Source organism: Mercenaria mercenaria, chromosome 2 (assembly GCF_021730395.1).
Source record: "Mercenaria mercenaria strain notata chromosome 2, MADL_Memer_1, whole genome shotgun sequence".
NCBI lineage: Eukaryota > Metazoa > Mollusca > Bivalvia > Venerida > Veneridae > Mercenaria > Mercenaria mercenaria.
This window is the reverse complement of record NC_069362.1, coordinates 45,146,462-45,160,964: the sequence shown is the minus strand read 5'-3', so window position 1 is coordinate 45,160,964 and position 14,503 is coordinate 45,146,462. Positions and strand designations below refer to the sequence as shown.

The following is a 14,503-nucleotide window of genomic DNA, read 5'->3' as shown; positions in this document are numbered from 1 at the left end:
TAAGGTTTTATGTTGCTATATTATGTTGATATAAGGGGACTGCTACAAAAATAGTCTCAATGTGATTTTGTTTGCCAGTGATAGGCAACCACAGTCGACAAGCCCTTTGAAAGGAGGTAACTTGCATTAATAAACGTAAGTGTACATAATAAATCCTGCTTTGACGTCTTTAGAACTAATACTTTCTTGAATGAATTGTTGTTTTGTGCATGTTTGTTTTTCAGTTCATGAGACAAATTACGAGCTCTAATTATAATAGTAATGACTTGTATCAATTTAGAAAGCTGGACTGAACTATTTCAAAACTTCAAAAATATATTGTCCACATAGGTTTTCTTATAGCCCTCCATGTATACATATTATGGCTAAGAGTAAAACAAAACTTTTTACAAATGTTAAACATTCCCAGATCGCTATGCAAACTAATGAATGCAAATAATTTACCACTTGCATTGATTGTCTTTCGCAATAAAAGATAAATCTCAGTTTCACCTATAAAGGGTCAAACATGTACAGCTCTTGTTTTACTTGTTTCACCGACGTATTTGAAAAGAATATTTTGTTCCCAGGAATTTTAGTTATTCTAGGCTTTATGAAAATTTAGGCAAAACGAACGTTTCATTTATACACTTTACATATATAATATTAGCATAGATAAAAACGCATTTTTAAAGAATTAGTTTATTTAACATGTTTTTTTATATAAAACAAAGTTTAAATATCTATCAAAACACAACAATGAGTAAATAACATCAATAGGATTGTCAAACGGTAGGAATAAAGTGATAAAAACATCGCTATATCTCATATTCTAAATAATTTTTAAACTAATTGTGCCGCCACAGTTTTGACTTGTCATATATATCTTACACAGCCAACGTTACACTAGTTAGTAGTTATAGCTTTTGCCCAGATTTCAGATAATTCCCATGGTGTATGCATGTAATTTTATGACCATGTAATGGACATCAGTCGTCAAAACACATTTGTTAAGACAATGTACCAATTGATATGATCACTGGCAATGCTACACCTAACTGCCTCTGCTAAAACTGTTAAGAAATCACTGCATGGCTATCTTATCCAGATACATTACTTTATAATTCATCATTTATTCACTTGTAACCAAAGACACACATCCGAAATTTAAAGATTTGAAAGATGATACATATGTAATTTCTTTTTTAAAGTTGGTAACCAACCTCACAGGATCAAATCCCAAAGCTCTGACATTTGTTTTGAGCAAATTATGCCGGTCCCCATTTGAACTAAGATATTCATAGATAAGTTTTGCATGCAATATACTACGTCCAGAACTAATGCAGATTGAAATTCTATCGACATTTAGACATTTAAACATTTAGGGTAATATCTCTTCTTCTTGGACAACAATTCGAATAGTCGAATATTGGCTTTCTTATGGAAGCTCTTGTTTTACCTTTAAAAGCTTTTTACTAATAATATTTATATTATCATAATTAACAAAAAGACGACGATAGATACACACAGCTAATGTGATTGTTTTAAATAAGCTTATAGAATTCTCGTACATTCCTTAACTGCATGATGAAATAAAAAAAAGTTAAGCTGCATTATTTTTCGTTGAACAAATGAATTAAAAAATACATACGTAAAATATGTACTCAATATTACATGTATAATTCATTTACCGAAATGTGGAAATATAAAAAACGACTTCCTGTAAAAACAGATTTCCAGCATTTAAGCAGGCTATAAAACTACGTGATGATCGAAATGATATACATATATGCTAGTTAAAGCACAATATCTACAACAAAATATCACCATGATATGATGACCTGATGGCCTGTGGCCTTGTTATTTTACAAGAGCCAGGAATTACTTTATACTAACGCGTAAAATATATGTTTTACTGTGTGCATAGCTTTGTGAAAGTAATCTATTTGTTTTTTGTTTTTTTTTTTTTTTTTTTTTTCTTTTTTTTTTTTTTTTTTTTTTTTTTTTTTTTTTTTTTTTTTTTTTTTCAAATTGTACATTTTTACATCGATTTTACACGATACCGGATGGATGCTTCCACACAGCGTATTTGTAGAGGCATTTGTGACAATCATTATTGAAGTCTGCACTAGCCGAGTTTACGTCATTCTTATATATTATGGTATTATGGTTATCTTTAGTTTATCAATGTTTGATTCAACACATCGCAGTTTGTAAGAGCGATATCATCTGCTTTAAGAAACGAAACATATTTGATATATGCAATGCAGCACTACCTTCTCGACTCTGTTAAACAAAGTGTTTCACTAACAGACGTGATAGGAGTTTTACACTTTATCAAGAAAAGTATGTGATTTGATGATGCCCAGGAGGATACTCTGTACAAACAGTATTCTATTCAAACTAACAAAAATTATAAAACCATAACCACCAGTATAAACATCTGTTTTTAAATGTAAACGTTACTGCCACCCCAGTTTCCGGGTTATCATCATCAATATTTTGTGGTTCTCCTGATCGGCATTCACCTTCTGCCGTGGTATAGGCGCTGTCGATATCTAACATGTCACTAGTGGCCGAGTATAGACCAATATCTGGTGTGTATACTGTCGGTGCATATATTTCGTAAGTGCCATTTGTCATTCCAATCTGGGCCTCATTTAGAGAAGTAGCATCAGAAGACAGAAAGTCTGCTTCTCCTGTTACGTTACATTCCATTTCGCTGGTTGGATAAACTAGTGTCAGCACTACTCTTGTGTAATCAGATTGTTCATCAAACATTGGATCTATGGTTCCACTGCATTTATATTCGATACAAATCGAAGAATTCTCTGTGACATTTGTAACGTCATGCTCTCGGATACCAAGAATAAAGTCTTTTATTTCATCGTTTGTGCCGCCGTAGCTTGTTGCCTTCAGTTTGATGTATTGGCCAGGTGATAAAAATAGTCCGTCTTCAAACAAAAGGCGTACTTTCATGAAACATACTCTGTAGCCTTCAAATGAACGGTCTGGATACCACGTCCTCTGACTGATCCTTATTGACTCCGGTATCCCTAAACTTGGACTGAAAGTAAATGTTTTCATGTATGTGAAAGCTTCAGACGTCATTCCGTAATGATACTTCAGGTGATAGTTGTTCGAGGATGAGGCTAGACATTGTGTCCGATCATTGTAGAAAGGTCCATTATTTGAAGAAGACATTTGGATTTTCAGAACTTTGTCATTATCCATTATTTCATAATAATGGCTGCTTGACCCTATTTCAGGCGGTCCAGCATAAAGAGAATCATAACCATTTCTTCCGTAATAATACAGACTTATGTATGCATTATCATCTTCACAAACAGCATTAATGCATTCATTTTCAGGATAGTACAGATAATCACTGATAGTTAATAGCGTGGAATCTTTAAGAATGTGGTAATCTACCTCAATATATCTTTCAGGGTTTGGAACTTGTGCTGTAAATTGTTGGTCTGTGAAAAGACGAACTTTAAAATAACACGGTCTGTCAGTTAAAGTGTATACATAATCGTAATTATACCAATCCTGGTCTGTCACACTGGACCAATCAATTTCACCAATCCAAAGAGCTGTGTTTTGTCGTTTCCGTCTTCTTGTTCCTGACCCAGGCGTAACATATTCCCATATTCCGGTTTCAGTATTCATCCTCCATAATTTTATATCCTGGTCTGTAACGCTTTCGCCTAGTTCTAACGGAAGATACAAGTCCACGACTTCATCTAAAATAAGAGGTTGCCCTGACGAATCTTCGAAATAAAGGTTGAAGACCGCTAATGATGCAAGATTCGCCGTCTGCCCTTCTTCATTGACAATTTCGAACGTACCGGGAATATTACTGAGAACCGAAGTATTAGTAGGATCCAAAAACGTGAGACTTGCTTCTACAGTTCCGTTATACTGCGTGCCGTCTTGATAGTAGAATGCATTTGCTGGAATAGATATTTGGACGATTGGCGTGGTTGTATTATCGCTGGAAGCGCCCGCAACTAGGGTGTTTTCAGTAGATGAATCAATTTCAACTGGTTCTACAGCCTGTATCATACCAATATCTACACGAAGTACACCACTCATTTCATCGTTGACTTCAACTGATTTTATTGCTGGAAGAAATTGTCGGAAATAAGTATCTTTTAAATTAATTATTACCTTTGGCGACGTTTTAGAAACAACAAAACTGAAATCCCCTGTTATACTAGTATATGTTGTGAATATACCATTCACCCAGACTTCCCCATATTTAAGCGGTGATCCATCTTCAACTCCAAGTGCTGTTCCAGAAATTGTTAGGGAATTCGAACTGCATGCAGCACAGCTGCATGACTTAATAACAACCAACTCAAGTTCATATCCAGAACATTGCACCGTTTCAAGAACTGCTTCGCCAATTGTGCAGCATGAGGAAACGTCTTCACGACATGTTCCAAAATCAGTTGTCGAATTTTCTCTGCAGCTCTTTGAAATGCATTCCCCAACTTCGTACGTTGCGGTATTTGTTCTAGCTTGGACACAATCATCAGGTAAAGCGACTGTCTTTTGTTGTAATGCATCCGCACAGAAATCATTTGATTCCTCTGTAACACATGAAGTAATAGATATACATTAATTACCATTATGAGTACATTTGAAAAACGTGTCCTCGTTGACAAAATATAGCGACGTAAACAGTTTCAACAAAAGTCGTTCAAAGACATACTTTCTCAACAAAATGATCATTCTCAGCATTTCTTCAACTTTGACAAGGTTTGTTTTGTGAACAGCACTTGAGGATATACAGTGTTTAAAACTGTGAAACGATGATAATATTCATAAAACCAGGATTGTGAATTAATAAATCATGTTTAATCAAATGAAACAAAAATAAAGTAAAATAATAATAAGAAAATAGCTTTATGAAGCCTTTTTGTTTTCAATATTTTAGTGACATGTGTACAGACATTAATACTAGCAATGCTATATTTATTATATTCAAATTGTTTTAACCTTTTTTCTTACTACTACTGTCTAATCGGTCTACAAAGCTACAAAAATAAGCTATCATCTGATAAATATGCAAAATACAACAGAGAAATGGCGATGAATCTACATGCCTTCAACAATTTCTTTTTTTTTCAAAGAACAGTATTTTAAATGACGTAACACCATCAGGTGCATTATTTTCTAATAAAGCAGAATTCAGTTAAATCATTAATATGTACGAAATCAGTTTATCTAAGAATTTTAAGTTATAACTGAAATGGCATTATATTAATTTAAGCGTCTAGTGGGACTTGTACCTAAATGCATGCTGAACAAAAATAAAAGGTAACAGTATACCGAGTTACAAGAATTATGCGTTGTAGCTTTTTACAAAGAATGTGCTGTTTTTGCCCTTACTATAAATTTTAAAATGGTATTCCGTACAAGTAACCTTCAAATCGTGTTTAAGTCCAACCTAAACAACATATTTTACATATTAAGATCGTCTTAGTAGCTCCAATAAACAAACCTTTTACACGCAATGTTGCAGCAGGTGACATGATAGCTCCTGCTGGACTGTTAGCTCTGCACTGGTATCTTCCGCTATCGGTTGTGGTCAAATCAGACAGACTCAGCTTGTTGCCATCTTGATACAGGGTCACGTCTAATAGTAAATCATCTTTGAACCTATCGTACAGATGAAGCTGATAAGTTTTAAATGACTGAAATAACTCATATTTTATCGTCCACGTGTATTGAATGCATTTCTTCTCCGTTTGAAGTTGCCGCATTCGGATGGCCGTACCAACAAAGCAATCTTAAACAAACTGACAAACTATAGATTTCGCCAACTGTTAAATGCACCATGCTCATTATTAGACACACTTACCATTCATAATAATCTATCGGAGGACTGGCAACTGCTTCACAACAGAGTGTAACATTTTCTCCTGACAATCTTTTCTTTGCCTGTGGCGTTTCCGTCAGGTATGGCAACACTGTTTGATATGAATATAAATATATTGCAGGTAAAAAATTAGACGATGATAGAAAACATATCACGCCTATAATATCAACGCAACACGATATTTCATTTATATAAAGTTTTGCTTTAATAGGAACAAACGAATTTGGGAGGGATTCTAGTTTGATATGCAACCGAGACAACCATAAAGCTTATCTATTATTTGTCGTTGGATTTAAAATGGAACAGTTTAAACACATAAATTATGAGAACTAAATTCTACTTCTTCTACACCTGCAATGTATATACTTGAAATGAGAAATACAGTTATAGGCGTTTGTCAATTGCGATGCAAAGTACACTGTACACTTTCATCAGATTTATAAATAACCATATTCCTGGGCTTTTTTCTTTTGAAATTATAGCATAGCTTCTATTGTTTGATGACAAGTAAAATCGATACCTATTTTGGTCATGTTTATTTCTATGTTGTTGTCGCTGACTACCACAGTGATGTCAACGAAACCGTTTCGTATAATTAGAAGCTCTGTCGATGTGCACATAGCGTCTAATGAGAAGAAGCCGGTCGAATTACTCTGGGCTATAAGCTTGGTCGGTGCAGTGCTTGCGTACAATGCCGCATTGCTGATTGGGTTGCCCGTTGAGACAGCGCGAACCCTTCCCGTAATGACCATACCATCACAAAGACATGTATCACAATCCGTGTTTAGGACTCCTACTGTACATTCTCTGGAACAGTCTGGGAAGAAAGCCTTGTTTTTTTTAATAACATTACTTCAGTGGCATAAAATAATTTTATATTTTCCAGTGTCATCACATTCCCATTTTAATTACATACAATTTTCCTTCATTTGTAGTAATCCTGTGCCTTCAAATTACTGAGGATAGAGATATATTGTACTTACTACAAATAAATCTAAATACAAAACTTGGTATATACGTCTTAGTTTGTTAATTCAAATCATGATATATTACAAATAAACCGCCTCGGTAGCCTAGTGGTAGAGCGTCCGCTTCGATTGCTGGGGGTCGTAGGTTCGATCCCCGACCGCGTCATACCAAAGACGTAAAAAATGGTACTAGTAGCTTCCTCGCTTGGCGCTCAGCATTAAGAGGATAGTGCTAGGACTGGTCAGCCCGTTGTCAGTATAATGTTACTGGGTGGGGTATCATGTCACGTGTCTACGGCGTGATATTCCAGTGAGGCAGAACTATAATGCTGGGCATTGTGCTCACTGCTACAAGTAGACACCGTCGTTTATATGACTGAAAAACTGTTGAAAAAGACGTTAAACCCGAATATACACACACACATATTATAATCAAGAGCAAGCATTAAACGCGTGTATGGATATAGCGTTGAAAGGCATATTTGAAATAACATTATTATTTGACCAACCTGGGCATTCCCATTCGGAACAGTTCTTTTCTTGCGCATTATTTCCGACACAATCAAGATCTGCAGAGTCAGTCTTAGAGCATGTTCTTGTTCGAGACTGTGTTCCACCGCCACAAGTGACGTCACAACTACCCCAGGAACCCCACGTTGTCCATTTTCCACACACTAAATACCAGAATATATACATTGGGAATCATACATAGAGAAACAAAATATTTAATTAAGAATATCTAGGGAAACCCAGTGGTTAGGCTATAACAGTCATTGCTCTTGAATTTAGCACTAGAGATATCTCAGTAATATTTCAGACGTGAAAGGCGCTAAATGTTATATTCATCTGTCAGGAATGCATTGTGTTAATTAATGGCTCATTTTATTATCGTTGTCAGTTTTATGATTCTTATAGTACATTCTGAACTTATAGAGTTTCAGATCAAAATGTATTAAGTTGTCGTGGAACAGTTTATTGTACCAAAAGGTATTTGGATCTGGTATTTAGTGGTCAACTGTGTTGGTACAACGTAGCACACATAGAGATTATTTAATAACATAAAAACGACAACTGAATTAATTGCCATGTAATGTTTAAAATGAAATTATAAAATATACAATGTCATATCTATTTAAAGTTTAAGGTAGTTCAAGATTAGTTGAGTTAAAATGGCATATATCGCAAGAAAAGATAGCTTACCCGGACATACAGTTTCTACACAGATTTCAGTCTCAACGAAATCGCCTACACATTCTGTTGAGTCTTGTCCATTACAACTCCGATAACGTTTGTGGATCCCAGAGTTACATGTAGCTGTACATTGTGTCCAGTCTCCCCAAGCAGACCAGAAGCCTTCTCCATTCTCTAAATACATGATTTAATTTAGTATAATCGGTATTAGTGAGGACATTTGAACGAAACACCTTAAAAACAGAAAGGCATGATATATTTTTACAAATATTTATATGTGCAAACGTCACTTTTTGCTATTAGTAACTAAATTTTAAGGTATAAAATCATCATCAAATCACTTGGTGAAGTTTAAAAAAAAGAGGTGAAAAAGTGCTGTATATGTAATAAAATGTCATGCATTAACAGTCAGTTGCTGAAAACGTTGCCATTTTAATAGTACGTGTAGGCTTATATTTAATCTAACACGCACTATTCTATTACACACAGTTATGTATATTCCGTTTTTACATAGGTAATTTAAAGTTACTGCTCAATTTTTCTAATATGAAACTGAGTATAATTGAAATTCAGTAACTCGTAAATTTCTTCTTGTTTTTAATCTGTTTAGAGCCAGCACACGGTAGCAGTGTCTTAATTGATGAATCATAACTTAAATCTTAATAAAATGAAAATACAATTGACTGAAACCTGAAGTAGTGCTTGTTATTTCCGGTATCATGGTCGTTGATGTAACAGGTCTGGTTACTGTTGTTGTTTCCGGCGTTTCACTTGGTAAACCTTTAGAAAATTTACACAAATCTTTTATTCAACTTAGAGGAATGTAACTCGTACGTGTACGCATCATTTGCAAAAGTCAATTTATTGTTTATCTTATCTAGTTGAAGTTTTCTGTAGTCTTTGGCATAGCCAGTAAACGTATCAAATCACTTGATTAAATATAAAAGGGTTGTGAATGAAGAGCTGTATTCGTAATTAAATGTCAGTTGTTGAAAACGTTGTCGGTTTTAATGGTACATGCTTTTGCTAGTTATGTCTAACCTAACGCTCACTATTCCTAATACACGCAGATATGTTTGTTTCGTTTTTACAAAGGCTTTTTATACCGGCGAGTATAATCGAAAGTTCGTAACTCGTAAATTTCTTCTTGTGTTTAATCTGTTTAGAGCTTAAGGGATACTACAAGCAATGTTATTACTCAAATCTTTGAAATGAAAATATAAATAAGACTGAAACCTGAGGAAGTGCTTGCTTTTTCCGGTATCGTGGTCGTTGATGTAACAGGTCTGGTAGTTGTTTGTGGCGTTTCACTTGGTAAAACTTGAAAAATATACACACATTCTAATAAAGCTGAAACACATTATACTAACTATAGGGTAATGTAACTCGTACGTGTATGCATTATTTGTAGAAGTCAATTTTTGTTTATCTTATCTAGTTGAAGTTTCTTTAGCCATGGCATAGCAAGTAAAAGTATTCACGATTTCATAACCGGTTATATCATGAACATGTCTTTTAAAAATAAATTTTGATAAGATCAATATAATATAAGATATAAAATTTGAGATATTTGAAAGAAATTCTTTTTTCAGAAACGTGTTTACCTATGTTTAGGTGCATATTTTATTTGCAAAATTAGTGCATTCAGGTTTTGAAAGAGAAGTAAATGTCTATTTATACAACGAAAAACAATCAACTAATAGTCTAACCTGTCGTTTTCTCTCCGTCATCGCCTTTTTTTGTTAAAACGACGACCAGCGCCACTGTTACTCCAACTGCAACAATTCCAGCTACAACTAGTCCGATCACAACCTTGGTACAATGTGGTGACCCAGATGGTTTAACTGTGATATTGACATTTGTCTCGTTTATACTCACAAATGAATTCTCTTTTGCTAACTCGTTAGGTGTATTACTTCTATTAACTATGTATCTTAAATTACTGTTAGGTAAACCTTTCCCCATCTTTTTAGTAAAATAGCACAGACTGCAATGAACGCAAAATTATTTTTGAACTTGTCATCGCTAACTCCTCCCCTAATTCTGCCATTCTAACTACTAATCATCAATTGGTTAATTAAGGCTCTGTATATTGCGTCTATTTACGATCATGCCCAAATAGCAATTGATTTATCCCTAACAGAAGTTATAACATTTTCATGGGACAAAAGTAGTCCAAGGTAATTTTGATCATGAAACTTAAATATAAGATAGACAAAATGTTATGCTATTAGAAATAACTGCATGTTATGGCAACATTGTATCAATTGAAAAAGTAAGTAACTTCATAGTCCCTACTTAATTACAAATAATCCTTAAACTATGCTTAGTGAAACATATTTGAGCCGCGCCATGAGAAAACCAACATAGTGGCTTTGCGACTAGCATGGATCCAGACCAGCCTGCGCATCCGCGCAATCTGGTCAGGATCCATGCTGTTCGCTTTTAAAGCCTATTGGAATTGGAAAAACTGTTAGCGAACAGCATGGATCCGATCTGGATCTGATCCATGCTGGTCGCAAACCTACTTGGTTGGTTTTCTCATGGCACGGCTTATTTGTGTTAGTATCAAGACATTCTATCTGTAGCGGTGGCCGAATTATGGTAGAGAATCAACATTGCATTTTCGAAGATCTTCGATGCCCGGTCGGCATATTTCAAAGATTTCAAGTAGTATTTTCTTATGACAGTCATTTAAGGGATAGTTCTAGGACTAGTCAACTTATGTTATTATTCATTTTAATGCCATGTGTCTATAGATAATGAAGACTACACCATTATATAAAATGAAAATAATAAAGACTGCACGAATATATAAGATGAAAAAATAAAGAATATAAGAATATACAGGATGATCATTTTGAAGCAACTAGCCTATATTTTACATTAGTCAGTCTTTGAGAGGTTATGAAATATAGAGCATCCCTTACGTCTACTAGCGGGAAGTTATTACATTTTGTATTCATAAACAACAGCAAATGTATTCCATGAGCCCGATGAATAAAGATAAATGTACACGGTTAGACTTTTGACGATAGCCACACAGAACCTAACATTTCGCAATTTTGTTCACTCTAAAGCAGACACGGCCATTATATAACTTAAAAATGTTTAAGAAATTAACTAAACGTACACTTTATATTAGAGCATGTGTAACATAATCAGAAAAGATAAATTCAATAGCATCTCCATGCTATATTTTCTCCAACTGGTATTTAACAGTAAGTGTACACATATTTGTCTGTTTCCATGATTGTTTTAGTTTTATGAAGAGATTTGTAAAGAGATTTTTTATCGGAGATGAAGACAAGGCTTTTGCAGCATGAAACTGTTTACCCCTGTATACAGTAGAACCTGGCTTAGAAGTCCACTGTATTAAATAAACACTTCCCTTAAGAAACCAGTCAACTAACTTACGAAATTGACATTTTGTTCTGATGAAGCAGCCTGTCAACTAACTTCCCAAATTATCATTTTGTTCTAATTTCAACTTGTCTTGAGCAGTTCCCTGCCTAAAGCAGCCAGACTGTATTGCTCCCTAGGCTAGCTGCATAATACAAGTTTGACTAATTCTTAGTAACAAGTTTAAAAAGATTATAATCTTATGATGTATATATTTTCTACTCCAAATTTTGTATTACGTCAGCTTATTTTTCTGAAATTTAAGGGGGTTTTATAGATTTTTTATGTCATGAAACAAAGAGTCAAATATCGTTTACAATGTAAACTACCACATACTAAAAATTTTAAGCCTATTACGGGGACAACTAAATAGCTATTCTCTGAGCTGTCTCCTGGATTTGGACCAACATAATGATATAGGAACATTGTATTTCTTTAAAATTATTACTGTGATCAAGTTTTTATCTATTGTTTGTAAACATTTACATTCGGTCCGTCTCCTCAGAGGTTTAATGTTTTGAAAAGAATGTAGGGCTTTTCTGTATTCAAATAATTCCATCAGGGCTTATTGGATTTAAAGAACTAAATAACAATTTCATTGTGAATAGACTACTGTATATGTTTTGTCTTTACTTGTAATTTCTTGCTTATACACGTATCAAAAATAATGTTATCTATATAATATAATATTAATGGCCTAGTTTACTAGCTATTAATACTACGTTTACATATTATGGGGGTAAAAGCAACAGAAGAAATCCCTTTAAATATTATCCGTTCAGTTCACATAAGCGTTATGTTTCGCTGAAATACTCATGCAATGTCTGCGACGTGTTTACTCCCTGTATTGCGATAGCATATTGTCAACCGAATCGAATTTAACACCAAATGTAGGATCTTCTTTAAACATAATAAATGCAGCACATGCAGTTGTATTTACGACTGAGGATTGCAAACTGTATTTCTTGTTCCAACAATGAAATGCGCTGCCGATTGATAGTTAGCTGTTTCTATTTTTAGATTATGATACAAAGCCAAATGTATTGTTTAAAAATGGTTAAATGCTTAAAAAGCAGCCCTTGCACGGCAATTGTTTCTATTTATGACTTCAAGTTGAATTTTTTAATGACTTGGCTGTTTTGTTTCTGCTTCTCGTTTGCCGATTACTAGATAATGAGGTATATAAAGTTATTCAATGTCAAATGGAGGTATCCAAGGTTATAAAAGTAATGTATTTGAATTGTTTGGTTCTATTTAGAATTGAATAATTTATAACTGACCGTTTAACCTGTCTCAACTGCGTTTTTAACACATGTATATACATCCATCAACAAAAGAATGGCCTCCAAATATAATAAAATTTAATAATTAAGTTCCTCGTAGACAGGGCAGTTTATTAATTGTTATGTCTGTATATTGCATGTACATGAAGTCTCTAAAGTGCGTACATAAAACATTGACCGCCATTTGGACCCAAACAATACATTTAGCAATAATACATGTAAGTCTAAGAAATAACACAGTACTGCTGAAAATAAACCATGAAAGTCATGTAGCATTTATGTTGAAAACGCAGATGTATGCTTTTTTATCATTTACTATTTTACTCTTGGACAGTTGATTTTCCAAATTAATCTGAGTGACATTGAAGACGCAGTGGCATTCAGTCTGACAGCGTTTTCTGTAATAACAAACGTCGTTAAATGAACAATAACTATTTCGCTACTAAAGGTGATTGAACATCAGTATTGCCTCCCCTCAATAATAATTATATTTTACAGTAACAAATCAACTTAAATAGTATGAGTTTTACGAGAATGTTCCAGAATAGCTTCACTCTGGCATTTATCATCATCATCATCATCATCATTATTATTATTATTATTATTTTTATTATTATTATTATTATTATTATACCAGATTTATAAAGCGCCGTTTTCTTGATAAACACGTACTAAGAAGCTTTACATATCTTTTTATAGCGAACGAAGCCATACATGGCGCAAAATTCATCCTCTGCTAGTACTAGTACAGACACAGAGCGATCTGACAAAAGGGATAGAGTAAGATAAAGCCCCCAGAACAGATAAAGAGAAATCTTTTTTTGAAATTCGCTTCTCTGGCTATCTTAGCCTAGCTATTTGAGAACAGACAATCAGGTTCTATAACGCGCCCGGTGTATAGCACCTATACAAACGAAACCGTCTTTCCTGGGAAGAACCAGTACATGCCTCTTAGTTAGGTGGGAGAATTTTATGATGTTGCTGTTCAAACTGATTAACCCGGAAGAAAGAAAATTGAATGAGTCAAGTCTTCTAACAGTCCAACTACTGGGTGTTTGAGGAATAGAGTTTTAGCTGTTACGATACTTGATCTAAAGATATGTAGCATTAAGTTTGTTAACACTAATATTTACTATGGTAGTTTACATGTTTATCCGCTGGAAAATTGTTTTTCGATTTTCTTGCAATTGCCATATGAAATATGTCAACTCTATGTTTTATCTATTATGCCTGTTTTGAACATAATCGTATTGTTCATACTTGTAAACGAGAATTGAAACTTACTTTGAAAAATTTGGTTGACATACGACTTTTGCATTACACTTCCTTGTCAGTAAAGATGTACAGGATATGAAGACGCCTTACAGATAATATATATTTATTGTTTGCATTTTAGACTACATCACGTATGGATCTGTTCTAAGTTCGAACAGACAAAGTATTTTTCTACCTAATTAAAATACTTAGTATGTATACAACAATTTTTTTTTTCTTATATTATGTTTTAACAGAATGATGCAGCAGTATATTAGATTTATACAATCATACTTTGTTATTAAGAATTGCATAGACAAACACTTAGGTCAAATTGTTTATGGTGGTGGACAAAGATCCCAGTTGCCTAAGCATTGTTTCAGGACTTATAAATATATAAGAAGAGCTTTAAGAAGTAGAAAATGTAACCAAACAAAATGACTGCACACTCAATTTGCTTGAGTCTATTCATGAGTGGTAATGAAATGAGCCGCGCCATGAGAAAACCAACAAAGTGCAATTGCTACCAGCACAGG

At 34.0% G+C, this 14,503-nt stretch overlaps 1 protein-coding gene across 2 annotated transcripts; it reads right to left on the bottom strand.

Moving 5' to 3' along the window:
* Positions 1-1,924: 1,924 nt before the first annotated feature.
* LOC128555087 (cartilage intermediate layer protein 1-like) lies at positions 1,925-10,110 on the bottom strand. 2 transcript variants are annotated; one of them, XM_053536485.1, is made up of 9 exons: positions 9,738-10,110; positions 9,265-9,378; positions 8,719-8,808; positions 8,038-8,202; positions 7,347-7,511; positions 6,390-6,686; positions 5,852-5,960; positions 5,492-5,649; positions 1,925-4,577 (listed from the first exon to the last, which is right to left on the bottom strand). In XM_053536485.1, the coding sequence occupies exons 1-9, from the start codon at positions 9,991-9,993 to the stop codon at positions 2,383-2,385; spliced, it is 3,549 nt and encodes a 1,182-aa protein (XP_053392460.1). In that variant the 5' UTR covers positions 9,994-10,110; the 3' UTR covers positions 1,925-2,382. The 2 variants fall into 2 exon arrangements, with proteins under 2 accessions (XP_053392460.1, XP_053392461.1); XM_053536486.1 differs by having other exon boundaries at positions 9,265-9,348; positions 9,738-10,109.
* Positions 10,111-14,503: the final 4,393 nt, after the last annotated feature.

Coding starts and splice junctions, on each gene's coding strand:
- LOC128555087 (XM_053536485.1), bottom strand. CDS start 9,993: ATGGGGAAAGGTTTACCTAACAGTAATTTAAGATACATAGTTAATAGA. Junction 8,809..9,264: donor AAAAGCAAGCACTTCCTCAG/GTTTCAGTCTTA, acceptor AATTTTCTAAAG/GTTTACCAAGTGAAACGCCG. Junction 7,512..8,037: donor TGTAGAAACTGTATGTCCGG/GTAAGCTATCTT, acceptor TCTGGTATTTAG/TGTGTGGAAAATGGACAACG.